This window comes from Marmota monax, unplaced genomic scaffold (genome assembly GCF_021218885.2).
Source record: "Marmota monax isolate L192 unplaced genomic scaffold, Marmota_monax_Labrador192_F-V1.1 WCK01_AAM20220418_F8-fsc00026, whole genome shotgun sequence".
Classification (NCBI taxonomy): domain Eukaryota; kingdom Metazoa; phylum Chordata; class Mammalia; order Rodentia; family Sciuridae; genus Marmota; species Marmota monax.
Genome location: NW_026693108.1, coordinates 11,869,304 through 11,884,294, shown reverse-complemented (window position 1 = coordinate 11,884,294; position 14,991 = coordinate 11,869,304). Strand labels below are relative to the sequence as shown.

The window sequence follows — 14,991 nt, the reverse complement described above, 5'->3', positions numbered from 1 at the left end:
GGTGAGGGACTGGGTTAGTGGCTCCCTGATAGAGCATGTGCGAGGCACTGGGTTCCATCCTCAGCACCACATAAAAATAAACAAAAAATTTATTTAAAAAAATAAATAAATATTTTTTAAAGTTCCAGGTGAGAAAAGAAAAGACGCCACAGAGGTTGTGGGCTTTATCATTAACATGCTCTCTCATTAGCAAGTCAGAAAGATGCAGGCAGTCATACTTAGGCCAAAGCAACAGATGTTAGCTGAGGTTTTGGAAGATATGGCCAGGTTATGATCTGCTCTACTCCTTACCATCAACTAATCAGCTTCACTATGTTTAGAGACCCAGAACGTCTGGACAACCCCTCACACACAGCACCACAGAAGCCAGAGAATCGTTTTGAAGGCCCATCTTCTCTCGAAACATTCCAACAAACAGCACAAGTCACCTACCCACAAACAAGTCCCTTAAGAAAACAAATGACTGGGACAATGAATGCAAGGAGAGGCTAAAAGTTTCCAGCTGCCCCGCAGAGCTCGCTCCTGCTCATACACAGCTACACTCCCACACCATCCAGCCATGAGTGTGCTGCTTTTCCAAATACAGCAGGAGCAGCTCTAGCTGTGGAAGAGTTGATTTAAAACTTCATCTTCCTCACGTCCTGAGGCCTATTCGTTTAAGGCATTCCACCACGGCCAGATTCGTCTTGGGCTGCTTGCTTTGCCTGCCTCAAATCTCCAAACTTCACAGTAATTGCACGAATGCTGAAATACTACTAGTTCCTATGGGCCCCCTAAGCCTTCATAAGAGGCGTCCAAACCCTAAGATGCCAGCTTAAGGCACCAGGAGGAGGAGAGAATGTTGAACCCCTTACATCCCGAAGTTCAGCCCACCCTAGGGATCCGCGGGGGCTATCGCCCACTCTTGGCGGACTGGTACAGGAAGACCCCACCTCCACTCTCCGCGCGGGTCCCCGCCACAGGTGCCGTCCCCTCCGTAACACGCCAAGAGTGGCAGGCTGCGGGAAGGACGGGGGTAGGGGATAAGCGAAGTAATTTCCCAGGCGGCCGAGTAGATACAGCGGGGTGGAGAGTTGAGGCAGAGGGCGATCTCACTCGGAGGAAAATCCCCAGGAGGGAAGGGGCAGCAATGGGGAGAGAGCACGCGGACTTGGGAAGGGTCTGCGAGTTGCTGCCCCTCCAGGATCTTCTCTTCTCCCCAGTCCAACCCCCTCTTCTTCTTTCCCCACAACCTCTAAATCCCGCGGATCCAGCGCAGCCGATTTAGAGGCGCCCGGCCCCGGCGCGCCCGGCTACCTGCGCCGCCTCCCGCCTCCCTCCTCCCTCGGTCGGTCCCCGGTCGCCCCGCACTCACCAGGAGCACCGAGCCGCGTACCACCTCCGACACGCTCTGCCGCAGCTCGGCCGCCGTGCCCGGCTTACTCAGTGCCCGGGTGAACTTCCGAGTCTCCGCCGAGGCGGGCAACAGCGGCGGCTGCGACATCCTCCTGCCGCTGCCGCCTGCTCCTGCTCCCGCGGTAGGGCCCGGCCGCGCCGCAGCCAGGTGCGCCCTTGCCGCCCGGGCGGCTCCGCACGCAGCTCCCGGCGCCGCCGCCCGCCCGCTCCCCCCGCTGCAGCCGCCGCCGCCGCGCGTCCAGCCGCCGCAGCCGGGGCCGCGCCCTCCGCGCCGTGTCACTCCCGGAGGCGCCCTCCGAGGCGCCCGCGGCCCTCAAGTGTTCTGAGCAGCGCCCGGGCTCGCTCGGGACGACCGTGTGTGTGGAGACGGCTCCCCCATGCCACCAGCCTCCCTCCGCGGCCGCTCGCCGGGCCTCCTCCTCGGGGCGGGGTGTCCGGCGCGGCGCGGGGCGGGGCGGGGCGGCCGGCGGGCGGAGGAGGGGCCGGCGCGGCAAGACGGCGGGCTCGCAGGTCCGCGCGGCCCGGAGCAGTAGCGAGGCGGCGGGACTGGCGCGGGCAGCGCGGGACCCCTATCCCAGGAGGTGCGGGGCGCACGTCCGAAGACCCCAGACGAGGGTCGCGCATGCCGCCCGCGGGTCGCACAGCTCTAAGAGCCCCGCCGCGCTCGTGGGGACCGCGAGGTCCCAGGGGGGTCGGGGCTTGGTGACACCACACCCAGCTGACGGTCCCGGCCGAAGCCCGGGACGGAGGTCTAAGGAAAGTGGCCTTCATGCAGCACCGAGAGCACAGAGCCCTCCTGAGACCACGGCGGGGGGACCTGGACGGAGCGCTCTTGCTCCGGACCAGAATCCGCCGGGTCGCCCCGGAGGCATCGGTAGGACCAGGACGACGAGGACGGGACGGGCGGGTGGGACTCGCAGACCCGGGCCCGCCTGCTGCGTCACCTTGGACGTGGGCAAATTTCTGGGCCTCATTTATCTCGTCTGTAGCCTGAGAACAACTGCCTGCAGGGTCGAAGTGACCCGGCGGAACCGACTGGTGCCCCTCCGCAGCCCGACAACCGGGCTCGGTGCCGGGAAACCCGGGATGCGCCCGCCTGCGAGGCCACCGTGATCCCGAGGGCCAGCGCTGCTAGTGACCGCCTTCCCTTGCGAGGAACTTCTCACACAGCCTGTCCCGCTTCCCATCCCCTAAGGGGCCCCCGCGCCTCCTATTCCTTTTTCCCTCTTTTCTGAGGAAACCCTGCGCAGCCTCAGCCTGTCCGAGCCGCTGAGAAGGCGCGCGGGCAGATTTGCGCTTGGTCCGCTGCGCATGCTCGGTAGTCTTGGTTTGGGCGGGTTATGGGGCGGGGAGTCTATCATAAGGGGGTTCTTCTGATTGGTCGGGCTGCTTAGGCCACGCCTGTCGGCTCGATGGACAGCTACTTACCTGCGGGATTGGCTTCCGCAGTGCCCTATGGCCTTGAAAACCCGATCTTGGGGTATTCCTAGGCTCACCTCCTGCGCAAATTCCCTGAAGCTTCGTAACTCGCGTCCCTGCGTTAAAAGAAACTGCCCCATTGCGTCCCATTCCACCAGAGAGCCAAACACCCGCCTTCAGCGTAATCTTAAAGCGGTAGGGAAAAATACCACATACTGCAGAAAGCAAAACACCACCGTTCTGGACTTAATGAGCAAGTCTGGCACATAATAAGACTGGAGATTAGGCATGCAGTAAGCACTCAATAAATGCTTACTAGATAGGATTGTTTTCTTAGTGGGTTGGTAACCCTGAGTGAGCCTGACAGGTTGGAAGATAAACAGAACAAGGCATGTGTGATAAAAACACTAGTGACACATACCAACCCATTTCTTCCTCGTGAAATGAAGTAATGGCTAACACATTCCCAGGCCTCTGAGAAGTATAGTGGCCCCCAACACAGCCAGTGGCAGGTAGAGCAGTCTGCAGGCCAGCCTCCCACTGCCTTCTACAGGGAAACTGATACTGTTTTGTATAATCATGCAGAGCTTGCTCTGGGATATGTCAACCCTGTTCTTTTCTGAACTGTTAGATACTAGTCTGAATCATGAATTAAGTTTTTCTCTTTGAACTTCTGACTCCTTTAAATGTCCTAAACAATTTAAACTTTTCCCCAGTTTTGTTACTTTGTTCTCTAAATCACATCTTCTTTCATAGAAGGCAAACAGATTTTATATTTTATTTTTTTAAACTCTTTTTTTAATATTTATTTTTTAGGTGTAGATGGACACAACATAATGCCTTTATTTTTATGCGGTGCTGAGGATCGAACCCAGGTCACCCCAGTGCTAGGCGACGATCTGCTGCTGAAGCACAATCCCAGCGCCAGATTTTTTTTTTTAAGAGAAAGAGAGAGAATTTTAATATTTATTTTTTAGTTTTTTCGGCGGACGCAACATCTTTGTTTGTATGTGGTGCTGAGGATCAAACCCGGGCCGCGCACATGCCAGGCGAGCATGCTACCGCTTGAGCCACATCCCCAGCCCCAGATTTTGTATTTTAATTAAAAAAAAAAAATCCACTCTGTCTCATAGTATTCTAGAGGAATCAGTCCACAACCTTAAGTGGAAAGTTCTTTTTTCTGTCCATTGTCAGTGTTTTGATGATGGCGTTCAGCTTGCCAAATGTCACTGATAAAAAAAGAAAAAAGAAGCAGCCAAGTCACGCTACGTTCTAGGGTTTCGTTTTCTTTATTCTTTCCTTTTGTTTAAGTGCAATATTACAAAAGAAAAGAATATCTATTTCATCCATGATCCTACAACTTTTGAATTCTGTACTTCTGTACTTGCTTGCTGGTTCAGTATATCCTGAATTCATAATTTTTCTTTTCTTACTGTTAATGTGCTAACAGTAACTATTGACAATGTCTAACCAAGTACAGGTTCTTGCAATCATGGAAATGTGAACTAAGCCCAGGAAGGCAGATTTGCTTAGCCTTTTCTTCCTGGTCAAGAAGTGAAGTGCAGGGCTGGGGATGTGGCTCAAGCAGAAGCGCGCTCGCCTGGCATGCGCGCGGCCCGGGTTCGATCCTCAGCACCACATACAAACAAAGCTGTTGTGTCCGCCGAAAACTAAAAAATAAATATTAAAAAAAAAGAAGAAGAAGTGAAGTGCATTGGTGACAAATAGAGCATTCCTCATGTTTATGTTTCAGCAGAAACACTGTATGAGTTGAATTGTCCTCTCCCTGCAAGAAAGTCCTAACGCTGCCACCTGTAAATGTGGCCTTGTTTGGGAATATGTCTTTATGGATGCAATCAAGTTAAATGAGGTCCTATGAAATTGAGCACAAATGGCCTCCTTATTAGAAGAGGCACAGATAGCAACACTGGGGAGGGACACGTGAGACCACAAAGGTAGGGATTGGAGTGATGTATCTACAAGCCAGTGAATGCCATGAAGCTGGAGAAGCCAGGAAGTTTTCTTCCCTAGTGCCCTCAGAGGGAGCGTGGCACTAGTGACACCTTGATTTCAAACTTCTAGCCTCCAGATTTGTGAGACAACAAATTACTGTTCTAAAGTACCCAGTTTTTGGTACTTTGTTACCAAAACCAATATATTTTGAATGCAATTTTTAAAATTCCCACCAGAATGGGGTCATAATTATATGAGTTCTTCTGACATTGACTCTTCCCTGGGGAGAAAGGCCACATGATAGGAGGAGATGTATCAGCTCAGGTAAGTACCTGCCTGGGATGAAGTTGACATCTAGGCAGACCAGATGTATGTTGTTTAAGGTGTGGCAGAAGATACAGCCATCTACTTTGGCTTGAGGGAGGAACCTAGACTTTGTTTTTCCAGAACTACAGGAAGCAAGCTTTCCTTTCTGTTAGGGTGAGACCAGTAAGTTGTGGAGATGAAATATAATTGTAGCCAGACTTGAAATTTCAACAACTGTTCAACACCCAAATATTTATAATCCAAGCATTGCCCAGCTTTTAATGATAACCTCTTACTATGTCACTTCCTTGTTAAGTTTGCTTTAAGATTTACATGTCTTAAAATAAAAACAATAAAATAAAATAAAAGATTTACATGTCTTAATGACACATAATTAGTTTAAAATCATTTCAAAATATATCTTGAAAAAGCATATCTGGTTTTATCAAAAACAAACAGTAACCTGTAAAGTAGGTACTCCTGAGGATTGTAGCATCTAGGGAAGGGGACTTGCATTACTTTGTCCTTGAATTAATTGAGTTTTATAAATAAACATCCACTATTTTTATACTTAATAAAAAGCATAGTGAGCAGACAGCTTTAGCTACTAGCTCTTATCCAGGTCTGCCACAGCTACAAAAAGGATCATTCATACACTTGCCAAGGAAGCTCACATTAGGTGAATTAATGAAGTAGGAGCAGAAAGGCTTGGGCAGTCAGGCTAATAATGGGAACATTCTCATAGAACATATTTCTTTTAAATCTTTCTGTTGGTTTGGCAAAGCATCACTGGTCCATTTCTCCCTCTACCCACAACTATACCTTTCCCTTCCCCTCACAGGTATTGATCCCTAGTAAACATCTCCCCAAACTTGCACCCCAAACTTCATCTCAGCATCTGCTTATAGAGAACTCTGTCTGCAGCAATCAAGGTTGCAGTGCAGAGAATCAGATGGAAGTATGAGGAAAAGATAGAGTAGGAAAAAAATCTAACATGAAATAGAAAGAGGAGAGAAAAATCCACACCTAGACACATCATATTGAAACTGCAGAACAATGCAAAGAGAATCGGCCAGAATGAAAAGACCGACTACTCACAAGATAAATGACAATTCAACAATAACAATGAAAGCTAGAAAACAATGGAATAATAACACCAGTATGCTGACACAAAATACGTGCCAACTGAGAATTCTATGCTGAGTGAAACTACTTTTCAAAAATGAAGGCAAAATGAAAAGAACCAAGATGATATCAAAGAGAAACAAAAAATCTAAATAGGCCTGTTACCTTAGTGGTTGAATTAGTATTATAAAACTTTCTATAAAGACATGACGTGGTTTTATAACAATAAAGCTAAAGGAAGTCACAAAAAAAGTAAGAGCTAATAAACCAGTTCAGCATTGTTATAAGATGTGAGATTAATACATAAAAATCATTTTTAATTTTATACACTAGAAGAGAACAATTCAAAAATGAAATTAGAAAAACAGTGTTAATTACAATAGCATTAAAATAATAAAATTTTTAGGACTAAATTTGACAAAATGAATTTAAGAGTTGTAAACTGAAAACTAGAAAGCATAAATTAAGTAAGACTAAATAAATGGAAAGACATACCATGATATTAGACTGCAAAACTTAACATTAATAAAATGAAAATATTCCCCAAATTAATATATAGTTTCAGTACAATTTCTATTAGATCTCAATTGGCTTTTTGCAATTTCAGCTGACAAACTGATCCTAAAATGTATGTGGAATTGCAAGGAACTAACCAACACCATCCTGAAAATAAAACAGAATTAAAGGTTTCACAAAACTTACTGTAAAGCTACAGTAAACTGGACTGTATAATTTTGGCCTACGGATAGAAATGTAGATCAATAAATATTATAGTCCAGAAATAAACTGATACATTATGTGCAAGAGTGTCATGGACATCCAATGGGCAACAAATGGTGGTATTCTTTTACATCCATATGTTAAAGAATAAAGTCAGGCCTCTGTATCACACCATAGGCAAAAATTAACTCAAAATGGACCAAAACCTAAATGCATGAGCTAACACTATGAAACACTTAAAAGAAAATAGAGGGATTAATCTTTGTGAACTTGGATTAGGCAATGCCTTCTGAGATATAACACCAAAAGCACAAGTAGCCAAAGAAAATAGATAAATTGAACTTAATCAAAATTAAAAAAAAAAAAAAAACTTTTATGCTTTTCAAAGGACACTATCAAGAAAGTAAAAGGATAGAGCTGGTGTTGTGGCTCAGTGCCCACATATAAATAATAAAATAAAGGTCCATCAAGAACTAAAAAAATTTTTTTAATATTTATTTTTTAGTTTTCAGCAGACACAACATCTTTATTTGTATGTGGTGCTGAGGATCAAATCCGGGCGGCACGCATGCCAGGCAAGCGTGCTACCGCTTGAGCCACATCCCCAGCCCTAAAAAAAAAAATTTTAAAAAAGAAAGTACAAAGAATAAAACCTTTTATAAATCACATTATTTGATAAGGGTCTAGTTTCCAGACTATATAAAGAAATATACACAATAAAAAGAAAAATAATTCAATTTAAAACTAGATAAATGAACTTGCTATGGTGGCATAAACCTGTAATCCCAGTGACTCAGGAGGCTGAAACAGGAGGACTGCAAGTTTGAGGCCAGCCTTAGCAATTTAGTGAGGCCCTAAGTAACTTAGCAAGACTCTGTCTCAAAATTAAATTTTTTAAAAATAAATAAAGTGAAAAGGGCTGGGGATGTGGCTCAGTGGGTAAGCACCATTTAATCCTTGTTACCCTCCCCAAAATAGACAAATGATCTGAGCATAGGTTTTCCAAGATAAGCAAATTAGCAATAACGTGAAAAGATACTGAACATCATTAGCCATCAGAAAAATGCAAATCAAAACTACAATAAGATACCATTTCACATGCTCTAGGATGGCCATAATAAAAGACAGACAATGACAAGTATGGGTGAGGATGTGGAAAAACTGGAACCCTCATACATTGTGGGTGGTATTTTAAAACAGAGCAGACACCGTGGACAACAGTTTAACAATTCCTCTACTTTTTAAGCATACAGTTACCACATGACTGAGCAATTCTACTCCTAGGCATATGCACCAGAGGACTGAAAACATATGTCCACACAAAATCTTGTACACAAATGTTTGTAGCAGTATTATTCATAATAGCCAAAAAGTGGAAATGACCCAATGTCCATCTACTGATAAATAAATAAACAAAATGTGATATCTCCATGCAATGGAATATTATTATCTATAAAAAGGGACATGTACTGTTTTACGCCATAATTTATGTGAACCTTGAAAGCATTATGTTAAGTGAAAGCAGCCAGATACAAAAGGCCATATACCATGAGATTATATTTAAATTAAATGCCCAGAATGAACAAATCCATAGAAATAGAAAGTAAGTTTGTGGTTGCCAAAGTCTGGAAGAAGGGGCACATGGGGAACACCTGCTATTGAGCATGGATTTCCTTATTCGGGTAAGGAAATATTCTGGAATTAGGCAGTAGCGCTGTTTGCACAACTTTGTGAATAGACTAAAGCCCACTGATTGTACATTTTAACGAATGAATATTAGAATATATGAATTATATCTCATTAAAAAAAGGAACTGAAGGCAAGAATCAAGTGGCCCCAAGATGAAAGATCTGAAATGCAAGAAATAATGGTGAACAAATAAATTAATAAATACATGAGAAGATCTAAATCTAAACAAATATTTACCATACCAAACAAAAATAGTTGTGGGACTTAAATCAACAAAGAAAACTAAACAGCAGTGTATAAATAAGGATGGTGTTTGAATGTCTTGTGTCGTTCATGAGGAAGAGATTGATTCTAGAATTTGTTAAATGTAAATAATAAAATGTCTATGGTGTTCATAACATATGCATGGATTGTTCCACAAGTAATATGTAAAAAAACAGAATGAAAACAGAAAAAAAAAATTCAGTATGAAAGGAAAGGAGAAAGAGAAGAAGTGAAAATCCAGGAAAGCACAACATATGGGAAGCATAAAATAAGCTGATAAAGGGAACATAAATATATCAGTTACCAAATAAATATGAATTAATTTAATGCTATCATTAAAGACCAAAATTGCCAGTGAAATAAATAAATAAAAGCCACATATGTGCTATTTGTAAGAAATACACCTAAATCATACAGATCATAAAAGATCCAGTTGTGGTGAAGCACACCTGTACCTCCAGCTACTCAGGAGGCTGAGGTAGGAAGGTCACAAATTTAAAGCCAGCCTCAGTAACTTAGTGAGACCTTGTCTCAAAATTAAAAGAATTGGAAGTGCAGCCCAGTGGTTAAGCACCCCTGGTTTCAATTCCAGGTACTTCAAAAAGGAGGAAGAAAGGAAGGAACCAGGAAGTAGAAAGATGGAAAAATTTATACTAGCCAAATACAAACCAAATAAAGCTCAATACAGCTAGATTATTGTAGAGTAAAGAGATTTAGGGTAAAAAAGCATTACAGAATTAAAGATATTTGCTAAAGGATGATAAAAGGAGAAGTTCAATGCTTCAATTGCCTGGGAGGATTTAAGAATTCTAAACTCATGTGCATCTAATATTTGCCTCAAATATGTAAAGGACATTTTGGAAAGAATAACATTTCCCCCAAATTATCAAATGTGCTTTTTCCCTGAGGCTTTCCATTCAGACTATACTTTAAAATCTCTCAGCAAGATCCAAGGGTTAATAAAAAAGTTGAAAATATTATCAAATGTATTCTCTAAAATGATTTATAAAGTGTTTCAATATACTCTGAAAGTGGATTCAACAAAAACAGAACTTATTAAATCATAAAAAGACCCTCAAAAGGAAATCATTCAATATTCCTTAAAATATGTAGTCATTATGACCACATGCAGTGGTCATATATATCTCTATATTTCTTATAATTGTTAATGTTTGTAATTCATCTGCATTAATTTGGGTTTGAACTATCCTTTTCATAGAAAATAGTTGCTTTATTCCAATTTTTTGCTAAATTATTTAGAGTGGAAGGATTAATCAGACTAAATTTTCACAGTTCATATTGAACTGCTAACTGAAGAATGGATTTAGCTTTAAGCATTTTCAAAATGCTGTAGGTTTGGGGCTGGGGTTGTGGCTCAGCAGTAGAGTGCTCGCCCAGCACATGTGAGGCCCTGGGTTCGATCCTCAGCACCACATAAAAATAAATAAATAAAGATATTGTGTCCAACTAAAAAATAAATATTTTAAAAAATGCTATAGTTTTGATGATAGGATTTTTAAATCATGTTGTTTGCCTAAACTTGTCTAAGCACACATATCCTAAGTCATAATAGTTTGTTTTTCCTTAATTAAGATGAAGTAAGTATCTCAGGGAAAGTGAAAGTATGTGATATTAATCAAATTTAAGTATTTAAAAAACTAAATCAATGTAATACATTAACAGAATGAAGACAGAAATCCTATGATCATCTCAACATGAAAAAGCATTTGTGAGGATTTGACAGCCTTTCATGATAACAGACCCTCCACAAAAGGGGAAGAACTGGGGAATGAAGTTGACCACATTGTGCTATATCCATGAATGAATAGATCATAGTGCATCCCAATTTAACACCTATTAAAAATAAATTAGGGGAGTGAAGACCAATACAGTAGAGGAAGGGGATCATGGAGATAAAGGAGGGGAGAGAAAGAGGAATTTCTGGGGATTGAAATGAAGCAAACTACTTTTTTACATTTATGAACATGTGAAAATAAACCCCACTATTATATATAGCTATAATACCTTAATTTAAAATAACTTTTAAAGCTCTCAACAAATTATCTACAGAGGGAAGTTACCTCAACACAGTAAAGTCCATATATGACAATCCCACAGCTAACTTCACACTCAGTGGTGAGAAGCTAAAAAGTTTTCTTCTAAAATCAAAGTCAAGGCAAAGATGCCTGTTTTTATTACTTCTATTCAACATAGCACTAGAAATCCTAGCCAGAGCAATTAGGCAAGAAAAGGCAACCAGAATCATCCAAAGAGTAAATGAAGAAGTAAAATTTTCTCTTCATGAATGGCATGATCATTCATATATATATATATATATATATATATATATATATATATATATATATATATATATATATATATATATAATGTCTTACCAGCCTGATTAATTCTATACCTCTTTCTTCAAAAAGCAGCACCAATAGTTTGAGGGTTTTTTTTTTAAGGAAATACATTTTGCATTTAAAAAAAAAACTCATGGAGTAAGAGAAAGGTACTGTTTGATTTTCATCTACATCCCTAAAATACTCTGTAATATACTTCAAAGAATAGTATATCAAAATATAGATCTTCCAAAGTATTACTTGGGACTACGATGAAAGTTGCAGATCCTCCTCTCCACCCTCATAATGAACAACCAGAAATTAATCCAGAGCTGGTCCAGGGTTCTTCTGGCCCAGGCTAAATATTGGGAGAGGGGACAATTCTGATGCTTCCAAACAGAATTAGAGATTTCCTTCATAAGCCTGTAGAGTATCCTTTCCTCTCTAAAAATAAGCTAGTCCCAGCTCTGGGCAGGCAAGTGCACTCAGATGAAAAGAAGGGTTGGAATTCATGATCAACTTTTCCAAATGTACTGTAACCCACGTTCCTGGAAGTGGTGGACAGTTCAGAACTCCAAGGGAATGGACTTGTATCATTTCTGAACTTCTGGGGCTAGGCTGGCCAAGGAAGTCTCACAGCATAGGAATTCCTGAAGGTATTCCTAGCCTGTGCCTCAGAATTCCAGTTTGGGAGAGCTCTGTAGACTGAAAACAGCAGAAATTTACTACCATGCCCCTTTGTCACAATTTCTTGGGTACCTTATATACAATGAAACATGGGAGAATAATGGTTCTTTGAAAACTAATAACTAGAGTTATGGATTTGGGTCAATTTTGTCCAATAATGCAAAGGATAAAACATGGGAAAACACTCAGGAAGAAGGAAAAGATAGAGAAAGAGAAAAGAAATAACCATATATTTGTGGAAAAATACAGATACTTTAACTGGGCACAGTGGCTCACGCCTATAATCCCAGCAACTGGGGAGGCTGAGACAGGAGGATGGCAAGTTCAAAGCCAGCCTCAGCAATGGTGAGGCGCTAAGCAACTCAGTGAGACCCCGTCTTTAAATAAAATAAAAAATAGGGCTGAGGATGTGGCTCAGTGGTTGAGTGCTCCTGAGTTCAATCCCCAATACCTCCCCGCCCCCGCCAAAAAAAGAAAAATACACATATATTACATAAGAGACAGGGAAAAGAATCTTGCATAAACCAGTTTGATTACTAGAGTCATAGTTGTCAAACTTCCCAAACAGTGTCCATTTGCAACCAAATATTTATATAAAGACAGCTGCATTGAGTGACCTCAGTTACTATGGCAAGCACGGAGGGTGTTACTCTGAGAGAATATGTGATCAAATAGTCTGGTCATATGGCCTGTACTTCTTGATATTTTAAACCACATTTATTATAAATATTTTCATTCAACCAAATAATTTACTCAACAGAAAACCTAATGACAGCTCTGGCACCTACTGTCCACCACTTCCAGTTTCTATCTTGATAAAATTCCAAGTCACAGATTCCTCCCTTGTTATGCTACATCCTGAGGGTACATGAGAAATGAAACAGCTACTGAGCTCCCAAGATCAAAACCGCCCTAACCTGTTCTCTTCCTGCCTACCTACGGGCACATGGAATCTGTTACCCGGCACCTTTTCCTCACTTGGCCTGACACCCCATGTCATTACTTCTGCCATCCAATAAGCTAGGGAAAAAAATCCAAGTGCCTCAATAGCCCACTCTGAATAGATGAAAATGTATCATAAAGCTGAAGGGACAGGTAAGCTGCAAAATACAAACGGAATGTGAGGAATTGGTAGTGAAATGTTTCTATTAACTTGTAAAGTTTTATTTTTTAAGTAAGTGATCTGGAGTTAGAGAAAGAGGCAATCATGTGGGATTTCCTGATTCATTTTTTTTTCCCTTTTATTTTAACACTTTACTCTTTTCTCATTGAAAACTTCTTGGGTTATTAGAGTGATCTGTAATTTTCTAACATGAATCGAAATATAAATGTATTGTTTTTTCTATTATCTATCATATATGGAATATTTTTAAATGATAATTAGCAGTGGGAAATGCCTATCTCTATAATCGACATTAAGTTTATCCTCATCTTTCATAAGCCTACACTAATTCATTCATTTGCTAAACATATATTGAGCACCTACTCTGTGCTAAGAAAATTCTAAGCACTTGAGATATAATGTAGTTTTTAAAAGATCAAAATCCCTGCCCTTTGTGTAGCTTACATCCTAGTGCAGGAGACCTCAATACCCAATTCCAAATGACAAAAAAGGCAGAGAATTCTGACCAAGGTTAAGTGCTAAGATAACAAAGCGAGAGGGGGTCTGTGATGTTTTGGGGTTGAGCTAGGTTGAAATTCAAGTAGTGAGGCCAAGGAAGGTCTCAATGAGAAAGGACTATTGGATAAGTAAAGGCAGGGAAGGAGTGAGCCGTGTGGGTGTCTGGGAAGAACACATGGGACAAGGGAAGAAGGCACGAAGGCTCCGAGGCAGGCCAGACCTGGAGTATAGAGGGGCAGCCACAGCCAATGGGACTGGGGTAAAGGGGGGTGAAAAAGTAGAAAGATAGAGGACCCCAAGCCAGAGCCCTAAGGTTTAGAGAGTAAGGTGGCATCTCATAAGCCACCGTGGTGACTTGAACTTCTGAGTGAGCTGGGAAGCCACAGTAGGGTTCTGAGCAGAGGACTGATGTCACATCTCCCTGGGCACACAGGCACAAGACTGCATTTCCCACCCCTCCTCACTGTGAGTCGGGCTGTGCAAGTGGGGTCTTGTCAATGGAAGTGGATCAAAAGGCTGCACACCACTTCCATTTTAGCCATAAAGATCCCTGTGTGGTCCTTCACACCCTCTCCTCCTTGTGCTCCAGTAACCATGGGAACCACACATTGCAGATGGGGCGCGGGGGGCGGGGGTACTCACAGTGGAAGGATCCTGGGCCTCTGAGTTATTGCTTAGAGCAGAGCACCTCAGGAGGGCTTCCTGGCCAGGAACATCCAGATTGGGTTTGTATGATCCAAACAGAAACTGACTGTGACTCTGGTGCTGTTTGTTACAGCTGCATTTGGAATAGATTAGGGTTGGGGAAGGAGAATGCATGCAGGAAAACCAGGTAAGGGATGACAGTACAGCCAAGGGATAAAGTGACTATGACTATTTTTTAATTGGTTCATAAAATCTAACATCCCATGCTTCTGAAAAGCTGTTCACTGTCTAGGGCAAAAGAGAGACCCAACCTGTGGTACAATGGGCTGGAAGATGAGCCTACAGAAGAGGGGCAGCTAACTTTATGTGGATGAGCCAGATGGTTTCACAGAGAGGGTGAAGTTAGAGGTGGGCCTTCTACTGGACAATGTCCTGCAACTGGCATTGACAAAGGCATGGCATGTGCAACCTGAAGTGTGACAGGTTTGTATGATAAAACATGAAGACGGGGGTCTATCTCACAGGAAAAGATCAATAATTATTAGCTAAACAGCTAATAAATAATAAAGTGTTTCAAGAAATTATTAGCAGAGCTGTTTACTAAACATATAGAGAGGGTCCAGACGCTGAAATGAAAGTCCCCACCCCATGAATAGGAGATCTCTTTATCAACTTTTCTCTTTTTAGATTTATGTTCTTGCTCCACCACTTATAACTAGCAGTTTTGTTCTTATTTGCTCATATTCTATATAAATTGGATGACCAAAAAGAAAATGGTATTGCTTGATATATTTTTTGATCTGTAATGTGTACTGCAGAACAGTA

General features: G+C 42.1%; 1 protein-coding gene across 5 annotated transcripts in view; it reads right to left on the bottom strand.

The window, feature by feature from the left end:
* Nucleotides 1-1,546, bottom strand: part of Dock9 (dedicator of cytokinesis 9) — a 280,827-nt gene extending 279,281 nt beyond the window's left edge. For all 5 annotated transcript variants that reach the window (XM_046454796.2, XM_046454805.2, XM_058582766.1 and 2 more), the window contains exon 1: nt 1,355-1,546. In XM_046454796.2, coding sequence (XP_046310752.1) covers nt 1,355-1,483 — 129 coding nt within the window. In that variant the 5' untranslated portion in view covers nt 1,484-1,546. The remainder of the gene's footprint in view (nt 1-1,354) is intronic.
* Between the last annotated feature and the right edge of the window lie 13,445 nt (nt 1,547-14,991).